At 34.6% G+C, this 14,803-nt stretch overlaps 1 protein-coding gene across 3 annotated transcripts in view; it reads left to right on the top strand.

Moving 5' to 3' along the window:
* CEP85L (centrosomal protein 85L) overlaps window positions 1-14,803 on the top strand; it is a 154,065-nt gene that overhangs the window by 75,309 nt on the left and 63,953 nt on the right. For all 3 annotated transcript variants that reach the window (XM_079939126.1, XM_079939125.1, XM_079939124.1), the window contains exon 4: window positions 13,887-14,008. In XM_079939126.1, the coding sequence (XP_079795252.1) occupies window positions 13,887-14,008 (122 nt within the window). The remainder of the gene's footprint in view (window positions 1-13,886; window positions 14,009-14,803) is intronic.

Raw genomic sequence — 14,803 nt, 5'->3', positions numbered from 1 at the left:
AAAGTGGTTTACAGTAATTTGTCAAAGATGACATAGCTGCTAAGGGACAGACTGAGGGTTTAAATCCAGATCTGTTCAGTTATAATTCTCTGATAGGTTGGCATGCTGTGTGGGGGGAAAGTCATAATCTGGACATGGATTTCAGAGAGTAGTATATGTCAACTAAGGAATTTTAAGATGGAGATAGCTGAATTACTGAAAACTCAAACTATTTTTAGAAAGTCTGCTTTAAGTTCACCTACACATTCATTTGAAAGTGAAGCTTAGGGGATAGATCATTGTAGTTGCACCTCTAGTTCTAAGAAAATAGAATTAGTAATACTTAGTTGTATAAGAAACCTCCACAGACCAAATAAAATATGGCCTAGATATTTCACATGTTGGCAGATTTGCTTAAAAGCATATATAGGCGGGCACACACACCCTTAGAAGGATACTAACAAACTGTGTGTTAGAGTTGGAAAATGGAGATGAAAATTTACTTTTCGGATTGGTGCAAGGGCGGGGAGCTTCTGTGTTTCCCTTTTTCGTTTTGGTTAGCTGCTGCTGCTGCTGAGGATGGTGATCTCTATTATTACTCCAAATGGAGCTCTAGGAAGCGTTACACCTTCGTTTTAGGCTGATTGCCTAAACAGAAAGTTGCTTACCAGGAGCATTGGTGAGCTGCAGTATAGTCAGTAGATTGTTCCTCAAAAATTCCACAGTGAGGGGCCAGAAAGTGGTTTTGGAGACGCTTTGTCAGAATCTTCATTTAGAGTCAGACTATAGTCTGAATCCATTTTTGGTCGCATGACCTTATACAAACTTGTCGAAGCTGCCTTATCTGTGGAATGGGTTTGTTGTGAGGATTTAATGAGAAGAAGTATGTATAATGACTATTAGAGATCTTGCAACACAGTGTCCATTTAGTGTTAGCACTTATTTTCCTTTTGAAGATGATTCTTAATCTGCAGTCCATGGATAGAGTTCAGTGCCCTTTGAACTTGGATAGGAAAAATGTTAGACATCTTTATTTTTACTAAACTCTAAATGAGGTTTAGCATTTCTTCAGTTTTGACTGTAGGCCACAAACTGCAGAAGTATTAGCAGTATGTTTGACTGTCAGCCATTAGCAATCTTAGGTAATTTCATATAGTATAGTTGTTGCAGATAGCTTGAAATACTGCTTACATTCATACCACTTGAAATTACAAAATTAGACCTGCCTGTAAATATATTGTTATTTAATACATTAATAAAGAAGCATAACAGAAACGGAAAATAAAAGAAAAGCAGAAATATTACAACACAAATTTGTTTCTTTTTAAAATATTTATTTCAGTGTAATTTATTTCCTTTCTAATCCTATGTATCTCACTTAATTCTTTCAAGTTTTATTTTATTTTATTTTTTGATATGGACCATTTTTAAAGTCCTTATTGAATTTGTTACAGTATTGATTCTGCTTTACGTTTTGGTTTTTTGGCCGTGAGGCATGTAGGATCTTAGCTCCCCGACCAGGGATGAAACCCGCACCCACTGCATTGGGAGATGAAATCTTAACCACTGGACCGCCAGGGAAGTCCCTAAAGTTTTATTTTAGAACAGTTCTAAATTTACAGACTTATTGCAAATATAGAGAGCTCCTGTGTACCCCATACCCAGTGTCCCCTGTTGTTAACACATCCTACATGAGTATGGTACATTTCTCACAGCGGTTATACCAGTGTTGATACTAAAGCCCATACTTTATGCAGATTTCCTGTTTCCCCTGGTGTTCCTTTTCTTGCCCAGGATTCTTTCCAGGACACCAGATTACATTTAGTAGTCGTGCCTCCTTTGGTCCACTTGGTTGTGACCGTTTCTTACAGAATGTCCACAGTTGGGATTCGTCTGATGTTTCTCTCATGGCTAGGGCTGGTTAATGTGTTTTTGAGAGGAAGATCAGAGAGGTAAAGTGCCGTTTTCATCATATATCGAGTGTACAAACTATCAGCATGACTTACCGATGTCGTTAACCTTGATCACCTGGCTGAAGTGAAGTATTCGTCAAGTTTCTCCATGGTAAAGTTACTCTTTTCCCTCTCCCTCCTTACTGTACTCTCCAGAAGAAAGTTACTATGCACAGCCCACCCTTACGCTTCACTACCTTAAGAGTGGAGTGTCTATAAAAATTACTTGGCATCCTATGTATTTTATGATATAAAAACATTGAGAACAGGTCAGTAGGCTTTAGCTGTCTGCCAAAAAATGTCCATGGCACAAAAAATTAAGAAGTCCTATGCTGGGGGTTGTTTCTGTCGTAGTATGGGGCAGCCCTTTGTGGAAAGAAGACTGAGTTCTCAAACAGGCTAAAATCCAGACCTCCTAGTTTGCTTTTTTAGGCACTGCTTTTCCAGCTTTGTCTCGTATCACATTCCCTTGTATCCTGTGCTGTGGCCTTGTACAGCTGCCTGCGGCTTTTTGAACAGGCTGTTGTTCTATTTTAAGCCTCCTCACTTTTTGTAGGAATGTCCCTTACTAACCTTTATTCCCATTAAAGTGCTAGTTTCAATTTATGTCTTCTGTGCAGCCCTCTCTTATACTATATACTTTTGCATGTTACCCCTATTATTATGTCTCATTTTATTGTGTTTATTAGTATATCTGCCTAGACTAGATTCCAAGCTACTTGAGAACTATCCAATAACTCTTATGTAACTATAACTATATATAACTTATATGACTCTATAACTATCCAATTTATACCCTCTTTATTCCTTATAGTATAGAACCTGGCTTATAGCAATTCGTAAATATTGGCTGAATGGATGATTGGATGAGTGAGTGAATAAAGGGGGACGAGGAAAGATTGCAGGGTGTTAGTGAATGAGTGATTCTGCAGAAGTAAGTGTTATAAACAGTTAAAAACTTCTTCTCACTTTTAAAGCTCATCATGGGGGAGGAGGAGAATAATTGGGAGAGATTGGGGATAAGAGTACAGTAACTGAGAAAGTAAACTTTCTTGTCATTTAAAGATGATGTAAGTATATTTGTAAAGACTGAAGGAAGGTGGAACCATAAGCCCATGCTTCCTGAATTGAGCCTCTAAATTTTTTTTTAATTTTTGTTTTCTTTGCTCATTGGATTCATAATAATTCATGTTACTTTATATACTCTTAATATTGCAAGACCTGCTTTTATTTATGTAATTATTTAGTTTTTATTTTATTTTAATAGTGAAAAATAAAAGCACCTCTAAGATTACCACCTGAACATAAGCTGGGATGTTAATAACTTATACCTAACCACATGGTCTTGCCATGTTCCCCCTATCTTCCCTACCCAAGTAAATGATTATTCTGATTCCTGGGTTAAGTTCTTTACATTTGTTTTTATAGTTTTGTGGCATTTTAAATTATGTATTCCTTAAAAGTTCTTATAATTTTACTTAACTCTATGTAAAGGAAATTGTGATGTATAAAAATCTTTTTTACGCTGAGTATTTAAACTTCAAGTTGTAGTGGTATGTCAGAAGCAAAAGAAGCTTCAAGGTAGACCTTTTTTTTTTCTGGAAACTTTTTGACAAAAAGATAATTTAAGTGGTGACAGAATTAAAGCATTTTAATACTTAAATATATAATACAGCAAAAAGCAAGCTGTGAATAAATTTTTGTGATACTTCAAAGATAGGGAGCTTTTTAAGGTTAGACCCCCTAGACTCCCAAGGATTTTACCTAACTCTTAAGGGTTCTGTTCTATTAAAAGTTTGAGAATTACTGCCTTAAAATTTAAAGCTACCTAAAGAAGGATTAGTTGAAAAAAACATCTAAGAGCAAAAATGATGAGACTAGTAGTCTGAGACTTAGGGGATGGGGAAGTGCCTAAGGTAATAGAGAAGAGAGAATAGGAGTTATTCATCAAGTCGTGGGTAAAAAAGACCAATAATAAAGTAACTTATAAAACTTGATCATTTAGGGAGGTAGATTCGCTTTTAAAATTGACTTGTCAGATACTTGAAGGCTCAAGCATTTTATTTTTTCGAAAGTGCTGAACTCTGGACAGATTCTCTTTCCTTATTAAATATCCCGGTTAGCAACGGGGAAGTTTGACATCAAGAGAAGCCAGTTAGTTTAAGGGAGGGGCTTGTCATGTAGGTTTACACAATTTGGGGGAAACGTACAAAATACACTCTAAGTGATGGAAAGAAATGCTATAGCATGTTCTGCGGCTTTTTAAGGAACTTGTCTATCGGTAAACAAGTAATATACAGGTGAAACATTTAACATTTGGAAGTTAACCACTATTGCAAGATAACACTAGGAGGTCAAGAAAATTCAGGATCGAGAGTCAAATTAGCACATGTAGTAAGAAGCAATATGATTTCTAAGAGAACTACATATTTTATACGAAAGAAGCTGGCAGAATTGAAGCCAAAATAAGAAATGGAAAATCTCTCTCTCTCTCTCTTTCTCACACACACACACACACACACACACACACACACACACACACACACACAACCAATTTAACAACAAAAAACAACCCTCAGGTCTCCAGATACTTGCTTCAGAACTCTGTAGACCATGATGTTGTTCCTTTGTTAGGAAGATTCTAATCCACTTCAATAATTTGTAGTCCCACCCCGTCCCTTATATTCATTATCTTTGTGCTTGGCATCCCAGCAACTGAGCTCCTTGCATTCCCAATCTTTATGATGGCATCATTATTTATTTTGTCATCCAAAATGGAAATTTGAGACTCATCCTTCTTTCTGTCTTCTCCCAGACTCTGGTCCACTAAGAAATCAAATGCAGATTGCCAGTTAGAAATCTGTGTTCACATAGCCTCATCAGCTCTCCTCTGAACTTTTACATATACCTTCTGTCTTGAGCCTCTCCACTTCTTTACCCTGATATCCAAGTTGCCTTCTCAAGGGTAAATTTGGTTCTCACATGCTGAGAACTTTCCTTTATTATCACCATGTCCCTCAAGATTAAAACCCCAAATTTTCCAGCACTGCATACAGAGGTTTTTTCTAATCTGGTGTTGTCATCTATTCCCACCGTATTTGACAACTCTGCCGTTTGTGTGTGTTATTTCTTCTATCTGGAATCTATTCCTTACTTTCTTGTTCCTTTGGAATGCCTTTATTATTCAAAAATAGGTAGGGAGAAACCTGTTTTGTTTGTTCTTAATTTTTAATTGCATAAGTAATAAGTGAATATCTCTTAGCAATTCAGGAAACTCAGATAAAGCAGAAGTTAGAGGGGGACTTTATACATTTTGTAGGTATTTTTTCTTTACCATAAATTTCATGAATAGAGACTGATTTATTTTTTCTTTACTCCTCACACTGCTAATCCCTTGGAAATTAAGGTTAATGGATATTTTTAATGTTACTTTGCCATTACAAGTGAGCTTGTAAAAGGATAAGTTAAAGGAAGGTATGGAATACAAATGCAACTGACCAACTGACCCTTGAATTTTCAGCATAGATGCATTCTTGAAAAGGTTATGTAAAATGGATTTTGATATGTAAAATTCATGTTTATCTTATAAAGCAAGCCCAGATGTCCCAGTGGAAAAGGTTAATAAGCCCAACTTTCTAATACGCAGACATTGTAACTTTTTATCAGCAGTTTAATGTACTGCGAGTTGTACATTGTTTTGCTATATCTCAGTAATCTGTACTTCCTCCTTAACCCATCTCCAAATTAAAAGCTTATATAGCACAGCAAAAGGATGTGAACATGTCATCATCTGGGGTTTTCATTTGCCCTTGAGTTGGTCAAAGGTGGTGAGTAGGTTCCAGGACCAGCCCTTAGCATTAAGATCAAGAGCATACTTTTGGCAAAGTTTATCAGACTGCCCTGTTAATGTATTCATTTTTATAGGTTTATTGCTTAGTTAGGGCCATGGATAGTTGAAGAGTTGATTGTTGACTCCAGCATAATATGTTGATTTTTAAAATCTAACTTAAAAACATAAAATATCTAAAAATTCAGTATTTGGATCATTATGAATCTGTGTACTGATTGTTTGAGAATCAGAAAATGCTCTTGAGACTTTACACCTACAAAATAGAAACACAGTATGGTCACTGAAGACTTTCTTTCAAATGTATCTCTAAAATGCAAACTAAAATTAAATTAGTTATGTAGATTATTCAGCGATTTCCTGGGTCTGAAAGAAATGAGGCTGAACCTCAAGAGCTGGAAAGCATGATTTTTATTCAAATGTAAGTTTGTGGATTGATCTTTGAACTCTAATCTTTAGAGTATATACATTTCTTTTTATTATGTATATCATTGCTCTAAAAATGATAGTAGAGATTTTTAAGTAATGGTAATTTCAGGGATGGTAGACTTTTGTAGATTGTAAATTTTTAGATTGCTTAATATTTAGCAAATATTGTCAGGTTCTGTGCTGAGTACCAGGAGTTATAAAAGAATAAGGCCAAGCTTATTGTGATGCAGACTAAAGTGGGAAAGGAACCACTGCCGTAAGTACTGTCATAAGTACTGTCACTCTAATTACAATACCTGTCTGTGCTGTTCAAAATAATTTTGGATTGTTTTGAAGGCTGAGAAATATACTTGAGGGATTGTTGTTAGTCATTGTCTTTTTGTTGATTGTGTGCTATGGGCTAGGGATGAACTAGACTCTGGGCATGACAAAAAAGAAAATCTCTAACATTTCTGGTGCTTATACTTTTTAGCAAAATATGTGAAAGGATGTTTAAATTGAACAGCAATCAAGTTGCCCCTCTAAACTCCTCTCAACAATTTTACCCTGAGAAGATTACCCATTGTTGACTCTTGAAATATTTTTTTAAAAAACAGTAATTTTAACATATGGAAGAATAAAGTATTTAATGGCCCATAATTACACTGTCCGAAAAGAAGTAAGTAGTACATGTATGGTAAGCAAACTCAGTTAATCCCAACTGATATAAAGTAAAAGCCTCCTCCCTCTCTGCTCACAAAATAACCATCATTAATAATTATTTTTGTATACTTTGAGAAAAATCCTTTCATACATTTTAAAAATAATGTAGGCAGTGCTTTGGTCTCCAAACACATGTATTATTGTATATTTTTCTTTTATCTCTCAATAGTACAATATGATAAAAAACTTGATAAAACATATTTTGGTAATCTGCTTTTAAAAATAAGTGAAATATGTTAGCGCTTATGCTACAGCTCCGTTTTAGTAGAATCTGGTTCTGTAGTCTGGTGCATTTGTTATCCTTAAGTAATTATACAAAACCTTTGGAAAATGCTACGTTCTATTTGTTTATAAGTAAAATCCATGATTAAATTTGAAGACTTAAACACCCCCCCACCCCCAATCTTCTAATTGATTTCTTAGGGAAAATGATTTGTTCCTCAATCTTGGATATATCGTTTACCCGCTTCACTTTTGCATTATAACTGTAATGAGATCATGTTTCATGCATAGATCATTCCTTTGTTGGCATTTTTAGAAAACATGCTCATGCTAACACAGATTAGACATAAACCAGATTGATTTTTGAGAGGAAAAATGTCCCTTCCTCCAAAAGAAAATAGTTACATTAATAGTAACTTAGTTGTTTAGCATGGTGGGAATCACTAATATGTTTAGGGTTCTCTTTATTTTCATGTACATGTATTTTTAAGATATAAAGTGTAGGATATATTCCTCTCATTAGTTTCTTTTTGTCATTTTTTAGGGTCTTTTACCCTTGAAGTAACTTGATATATTTGCATTGTTATTTCAGTAAAGCATATTAGGATGGCAAAAATAGCATTATATAGTTAGTTATAAAGACAAATTGAAGAACTAATGAGATCATTAAAAACTCAGTTCCTTCTTTAAGTTTCAAGAGTTAAGATGCATACTTCTGTTTATAATTAGTCACTCTGATGAAGAGGTTATGGATAGAATTTTTTTATATGATTTGTTTTTATTTTGTTAGAGAAATATGTAGTAATACATTCCATAAATAATTACATGGGCTTAGTTAAGATACAGATTATTTTTATTAAATGCACATTCTTTTAGTAATAATAAAATATGTAAGATACAGATTTTATTTTAATGACAGTTCTTTCAGTAATCATATAGTCCGTGTTTTTCCTTCTTGTTGAATAAAAACTCTAAAGTCTGTGTAATTTGTAATTTATTTTCATCTTCATTATTGAGCTTTGTGAACTTACTTCTGGGTGAGGTGTCCTGATCCTTTTACCAAAAAGCACTCATAGAGTATCTCTTCAGATAGACTATTCCAGGAAAGAGAGGAAGATCTGCTGTGTTATTTGACATGTTGTGAGTGATGAATGAGCTAAGGAACAAAAGCAAATGAAAGAGAGATAACAAACTTGAAGAACTGCAGAGGCTGTATTCTAGTTAAGTGTGGCAGCACTAGATTATCTAAATTTAACAGTATTTGTCCAGGCTGAAGCCAAAGAATTTGGAACTATTTTCAGATGCAAATAGTGAGCTTATTTTAGAAGCATGTTTGACCATTACATGACATATTTTGGCAACTTTCCATAGCATCTGGGTCTCATCTAAATAGATATGTTTGGGATTGTTGTAGATGCTTGTTTTCCCTATTCAGTTATGAGAGTGGAATTTGCTGTTTACAATAAGAGGTGCCAATATATGTGTTATATCTCTGGGTGGTTGGGCTCTAGATGCAGAAGAGTTATGCTAGTCTACTGGCTAGACTATTTGGCTAGTCTACTGTTTTCTCCTCTAAACCACCATTGCAACAATTGTATCTTATGTATTTTTAGGTAAAACATCTAAATGAGGAGTTCCCTTCCCTCCCTGAGTTTGGTAACTACCAAATATGTATAAAATATGTTTACTTGTAAAAGTTGTCCTTGTTTTGCTGTACAGATTTTGAAATATTCATTACTTTGTTGATGTCCTTTCTGTTCCGTGCTTGAAGTTAGCTCACAGTTATATGCCTTGATAATTATCTTTTAGACTTCATGTTCATGTCTAGTTACAGTTTTATTATTCACAAGCTATAAATATAAATTATATATTCATATGTTTAAATTATATTCTCCTTGATTACTTATATTGGTTACAGTCAAGTAGAAACATGACTGATGACTTGAAATTCTGCCACAAAATGATATTCCTCTCATGACCAGTTAGGATTTAATTGAATAGAAATTCTTAATTGCTTTCTAACTACTTGGGATAAAAATGTGTTACTAATGGTTATGGGGAGAGGTTATTTTAATATGAAATACTTTCTTCTTTTTCATATTTGGAAGCAGCATTGTCCCATCTAAAGAGAAGGCTTCTTTGTTCTTCTTAAGTATTGACAACTCTTAAGAACCAGCTTGTAATTGTTATAGGGGAGGACAAATAATTTTCCCTCTACCATTCTTAGTTCTTAGCTGAGACCACTGTAATAAAAGATAGATTACAAGAAAAAAACAAATAGAAGTTTATTAACCTATGTACCTTGTGTACGAAAATGAGGAACTCAGAGAGGTGGCTTTAGAATTCATGATTAAATACCACCCAATTCAGGAAAAGCAGAGGAGGGATGCAGGCCTCTCAGGGGACAATAGACGATTTTTAGGAGAGTTGAATAGGCCCTTAGAAGAATAGATAGGAAAGATGATAACCTCCTGTGGGAAAGTTTGTCTGGGTGCAATGTCTGCTTCTAGTCTCCTTTCCTGTGACAAGAGCCAATCCGCCCAGATTGATGAAACTCCCAGGGAGGGGATTTATGACAGTTGAGTTCCTTTGGGAGGATCTGTCTTTAGGCAGAGAGTGGAGTTCAGAAAAAGCCTCTCCCTGCATTTGCTCATTTTCAAGTGCCTACAGCTCAAAATAATTAATATGTCATTAATTATGGTGGCGTGTCCTGAACTCCTACAGTCGTATTTTGGGGTAGCATATTGTGCTACCCTTCATTTCCAACTCTGTTTTTGCATTCTTGGTGTACAGTATTTACTTCATCTGGTCATTTATCTCTCAATTATTTGCCTATGTAGGATAGCACCGTAGCGATGAATAGATAGGAAATTATAGCCGAGATAGTGCATTGTATCATCTACAGAGCATCTTTGAGTACTTACATATTCTCCCCCAGCAGGCAAGCCCTTCATTTCCCCTCAATCCTACTTTGAGGTAGAGAGAAAAATAAAGTCTAGGCCCATGGTTAGTGTATTTTGTTTTTGTTGAGTTAGTGTTGCATTTTGTGGATGTAGCACAGTTTGTTTATCCATTTATCAGTTAATGGTTTGTTTCCAGTTTTGGGTGATTAAACATTTGCCTTCAGGATTTTGTAGACATATGTTTTCACTTCTTTTGATTAGATACCAAATTCAATTCCCCGTTTAATCAGCTTTGCCCCTTCGGAAGTTAGTTGACCAAATGAAATAAGTCAGAGAAAGAAAAATACTGTATGATGTCACTTGTATGTGACATCTAAAAATGCCAAACTCATAGAAACAGAAACTAGAATGGTGGTTACCAGAGGGTAGGGGGTAGGGAAATGGGGAGATGTTGGTCAGAGGATACAAACTTCCAATTTGCTATAAATTATAATAAAAATAAAATTTCTTCAGTTGTTTCTTTTCTGTATATCTTTAGTAGTACAGCATTGTTCATATAGTATGCAAAATCATAAAGGTACAGTAGCTGCCTTGCTATTTGAGATGTCACAATATGATTTTAATAACTCTTGCTAGGTAATTCAAATTGTGTTCTATAACTTCATTTAGTATAGCATGCCCTATGGCCTCATTACAAAAGCCTTAAAAGGTAACATGTTTCCGTAATTGTCATTTTCAGTGATAGGTAGATATAAACAGGTTTTTAAAATTACGTGTAACTCCACCTGCAGCATTAGGTTGTGTGTCAGGATTCATTCTCCTTTTTAAACTACTTCTATGAATCAGGATTAAAGTTTCGTAGGAAGACTGCCATGCTGCTGATTTGGTAATTGTTTATTGCATCTTAATTACAGAGAAAGGGTTCCTTTCCTTTATTCCTGTTTGCTCAGTTTTATGGGTCAATTTTTGTTTTCTAAAGGGTTTAGGTTAAGGGAGCTACAAATCAGAAGAATAAAGTTTCATGTTTTGTTTTATGTATATTCACTGGATGTATCTGGCAAGTACTTCAGCATTCCATCCTGTCGGTGACTCAGGTGCTATAAACCAGGTAGTACTGTTGTTTGCTTTTGTCTTGCAGATCTACTTGTTTCTTCTCTTTATTCCCTCTTTCTTGATGCCAGGAAGTTTTATAAAACAAGAAAAGGCTTTTCCTTAAGTTGTCAGCCATGGGAAAAATTTTAGCAGATGACTGGTGGAAGAATAGAATAGTTAATGTCTTCTTGAAAAGATCATCATCTATTGTCTAGGCACTTGTCTTATTGAAATAGGTACAAGATATGTAAGGTAAAGCATAGCTTAAAATATTATGGTATAGGTCATTCCTGATTTGTGGTAATCAGCAGTGGAGGAACCTTTTATAAAGTTTTGGAAGAGGATACCATAGATCCTCCAGCTATCTTAGAAGTTTTTTGTTAGGCATGGTAACAATATACAAAAACCAATATTTAAAATATCTGTAACCTGTTATCAGGATATTAATACATAATTCAATATATAAATAAAATATATATTCACTTTTATACTACAAATAAATTAAATATTTAGTATTATAAATTATAGCACAAATGGTTCACCATATCATTCTGATAATTTCCACATCTTATGTTGAGTTTTGGAATTATTGATATGGTCTTTTGTCTTGCTTAGTTTTTACCAGTTTTAATGAATTCCTGTTTGAGCTACAGTTTGACAAAATAAATTTCATGAAATGAGTACCTATTAAACTGATAGTCATTAAGTAACATGGAGTTGCAATAAGCATAGGCTTTCTCTTAATATCAACAATATTGTTTATAGTGCTTAATCTTCTCTTGGTTTTTAAGAGCAATTACTTTCAAACATATTTTCCAGTTCCTGTAATGCTATGAAATTTGAAATACCTCTTGGTCAACTGGGCCGTAGTAGAAAGAGTGAGACAGTGTGGTGCTCTTTTGTTGGACTGCCTATATTTGAATCCTAGCTCTGCCAACTAAATATAAGCTGGTAGGTAGTGTTGGGGTGGGGGAATTTTGAGGGGCTGACTAGTAGAAACCAACCAATCAGGAAGGATGCCATAAGTAGTGTCTCACGGGCCCCTTTTTATGCCAGGAAGTAACTCTTTATTTGTTGGATGATGTCAAGTTCTCAGGATTGGGTTTGGGCAGCAGCTAGTGTTCAACCACAGTGAAAGTACTTCGGTACTGCTACAACTAATATATCTGTACTGGTGCGTACTGGCCCAGTATCAGCCTGAGCTATATGTTGGGCAAGAGAAAGAGTGAAATTCAAAGACCAGATCTCTGACTAACCTGTCTCTGTAACCCTATGTGTCACTTAGACTCCAAATATGTGACCATCTGACAAAGTTATATATACCCTGTTATCTAGTTTCTACGCTTCTTAATCTGATCACCTTGTGCTGTCTTTGTGCTGCCTGAAACATCCTGTCCTAGTATTACTTGACAATCATCTTAATTTAAAGGTTTAACCTAGGACTAGTTGATGTCACCCAGTTAGTGGTGTATTCAGAAGTAGGTCTTGTCAGTAGCATCTTTGGAAAACAAAGGATAAAAAATTTTGCTGCACATTTGATTCTCCTAAAGTTGCTTTGTGGTGTTTATATAGCATCTCTTAGCTTGCCAAGGAATTTATTTTCCTATTTGATTTACCAGTTGTATTGGAAATTCACTAGTTTCCTAGAGCTACCATAACAAAGGACACAAACAAGGTAGCTTAAACAACAGATATTTATTGTCTCACAGTGTTGGAGGTTAGAAGTCCAAAATCAAGGTGTCAGCAAAGTTAGTTCCTTCTGAGGGCTATGAAGAAAAATCTGTTTCAGGCCTGTTTCTAGTGGTTTTCTGGCAGTCTTGTTGTGTTCCTTTGCTTGTTTGTATTACTCCAATCTCTTGTTTTCATCTTCACATGGTGTTCTCTCTGTATCTCTTTACATAGTCTTCTGTGTGCATGTCTGCGTTCAGATTTCCCCTTTTACATCAGTCTCATGACTTCATCTTGACTATATCTGTGAAGTCCCTATTTCCAAATGAGGCTACATTCTGAGGTATTAGGGGTTAGGACTTCAACATCTTTTTGAAGGGACACAGTTCAACCAGTACCACCAGTATTAAAATTTTGATTTTGTTTCAATGATAGAAATTTGAGGATATCTGCTGTATTGGGTTTTGTTATTATCTGTTTTAAATATCTTAAATTTTTCTTAAAGTCTAAATCGAATTTTTTCTTAATGATATATAATAAACACTGGAGACCAGTAATCATCTAGGTTATCTGCTTAATAGTCATTTTCTATGGATATATTTACTACTTCGTGAAAATATTTTAGCTTTTGAAATTTCAGTGTAATTAAAGGTTGATGTGATGAATGACAATTTGAAGTCTGAATGCTACATATACTATTTTTATTCCCTTGTGGAAACCCTTCTGGTAATGCTTGTACAGTCTAGCCTTGGTATGTTCTTTTATTGTACTCCTTCCTTAGGCAATGATTAATTTCTTATTTCCAGAAAGCTTCCACAAGGTAATGAGAACAGGATCTTACATATAGTATTATAATAATGTTCTCTTGTCACCAATTCTTCATTAGATTTGTACATTTACTTTAGAACTTCCTTGAAATTCTTCAAGTTATGTTGTATTCACAGGTGTGATTTAAGATGGTTTTTTAAAAAAATCAAATGGACAGTTCTCTATTTTTTTTAAAATGAAAATCACTGGGAAAATACAAGGTGACATATAAATATTCCCTTTAGCCACTTTTAGTATACTAATAGTTTAAACATGTTTGTGCAGGTTTTGACTGGATCATCTCGTCAAAGTTATTCACCTCCTGGCTATCAAGATTTCAATAAGTGGGAATCAGTGCTGAAAATAAAAGAAGGACTACTAAGGCAGAAAGAAATTGTAATTGATCGGTGAGTCTTTTTTTTTTAATTACTAAATATTTCAGGCATGCCGAAATGTAGATTAATAAAACCAATATCTTTGTACCCACTGCTTAGAGTTTAAGAAGTAGAACCTTACAAGTACTCTGATGTCTCATGTCTGTCCATCCCCAATCCCAGTACTTTTAAGAACCACTATCAGAACTGAGGGTCAGTTGGTTTATCTGCCTATCTATCTATGTATCTGTCTATCTGTGTCTGTTTTCTACCATCTTCTCATTTATATTAGGGTAACTCATTATTTGGAAACTCCTCTCCATCTTTTTTGTACATGTAACAAGTTAGCTGCAATGCTGATGAACTATCAAAGCTAGTGTCTTTGTGTTTTATACTTGGGAACTATCAAATTGGAAAGCTACTTTAAAGTGGTAGCTTCCTTTAACTAATATATGTTAGATCTGATAGCACAGAAAGCATGAAAATCATCAATGTTTAAAATTAAATGACCTACAGATAAGAATTTTGAAAATTTTGGGAGACATTTCCAAAATTTTGCCTATTTCAGTACCAAAGCTCTGAAAACAAATTTCTTTAAACTTAATAGTCTCCTGATTATTCTCAGCAAAAAACCTTAATATTACTTAATTATTTATGATCTATATTGGTTCTACATCATTTATGTATACTTTTGGGATGGTTAAACATGTTGCATATCATGGTAATTGGGAACTAGTTTGAGGAGGCATTTTTTCTTAATCAGTGCTAGTTACTACTTATTTTCATGTGCTTATATGGGATAAAGTAGTAGATATTTTAGCCTTAAAA

The sequence above is a fragment of the Stenella coeruleoalba genome (genome assembly GCF_951394435.1).
Source record: "Stenella coeruleoalba genome assembly, chromosome: 12".
Classification (NCBI taxonomy): Eukaryota; Metazoa; Chordata; class Mammalia; order Artiodactyla; family Delphinidae; genus Stenella; species Stenella coeruleoalba.
Note: the sequence above shows the minus strand (reverse complement) of the source record. Positions and strands in the feature narration are given on the sequence as shown.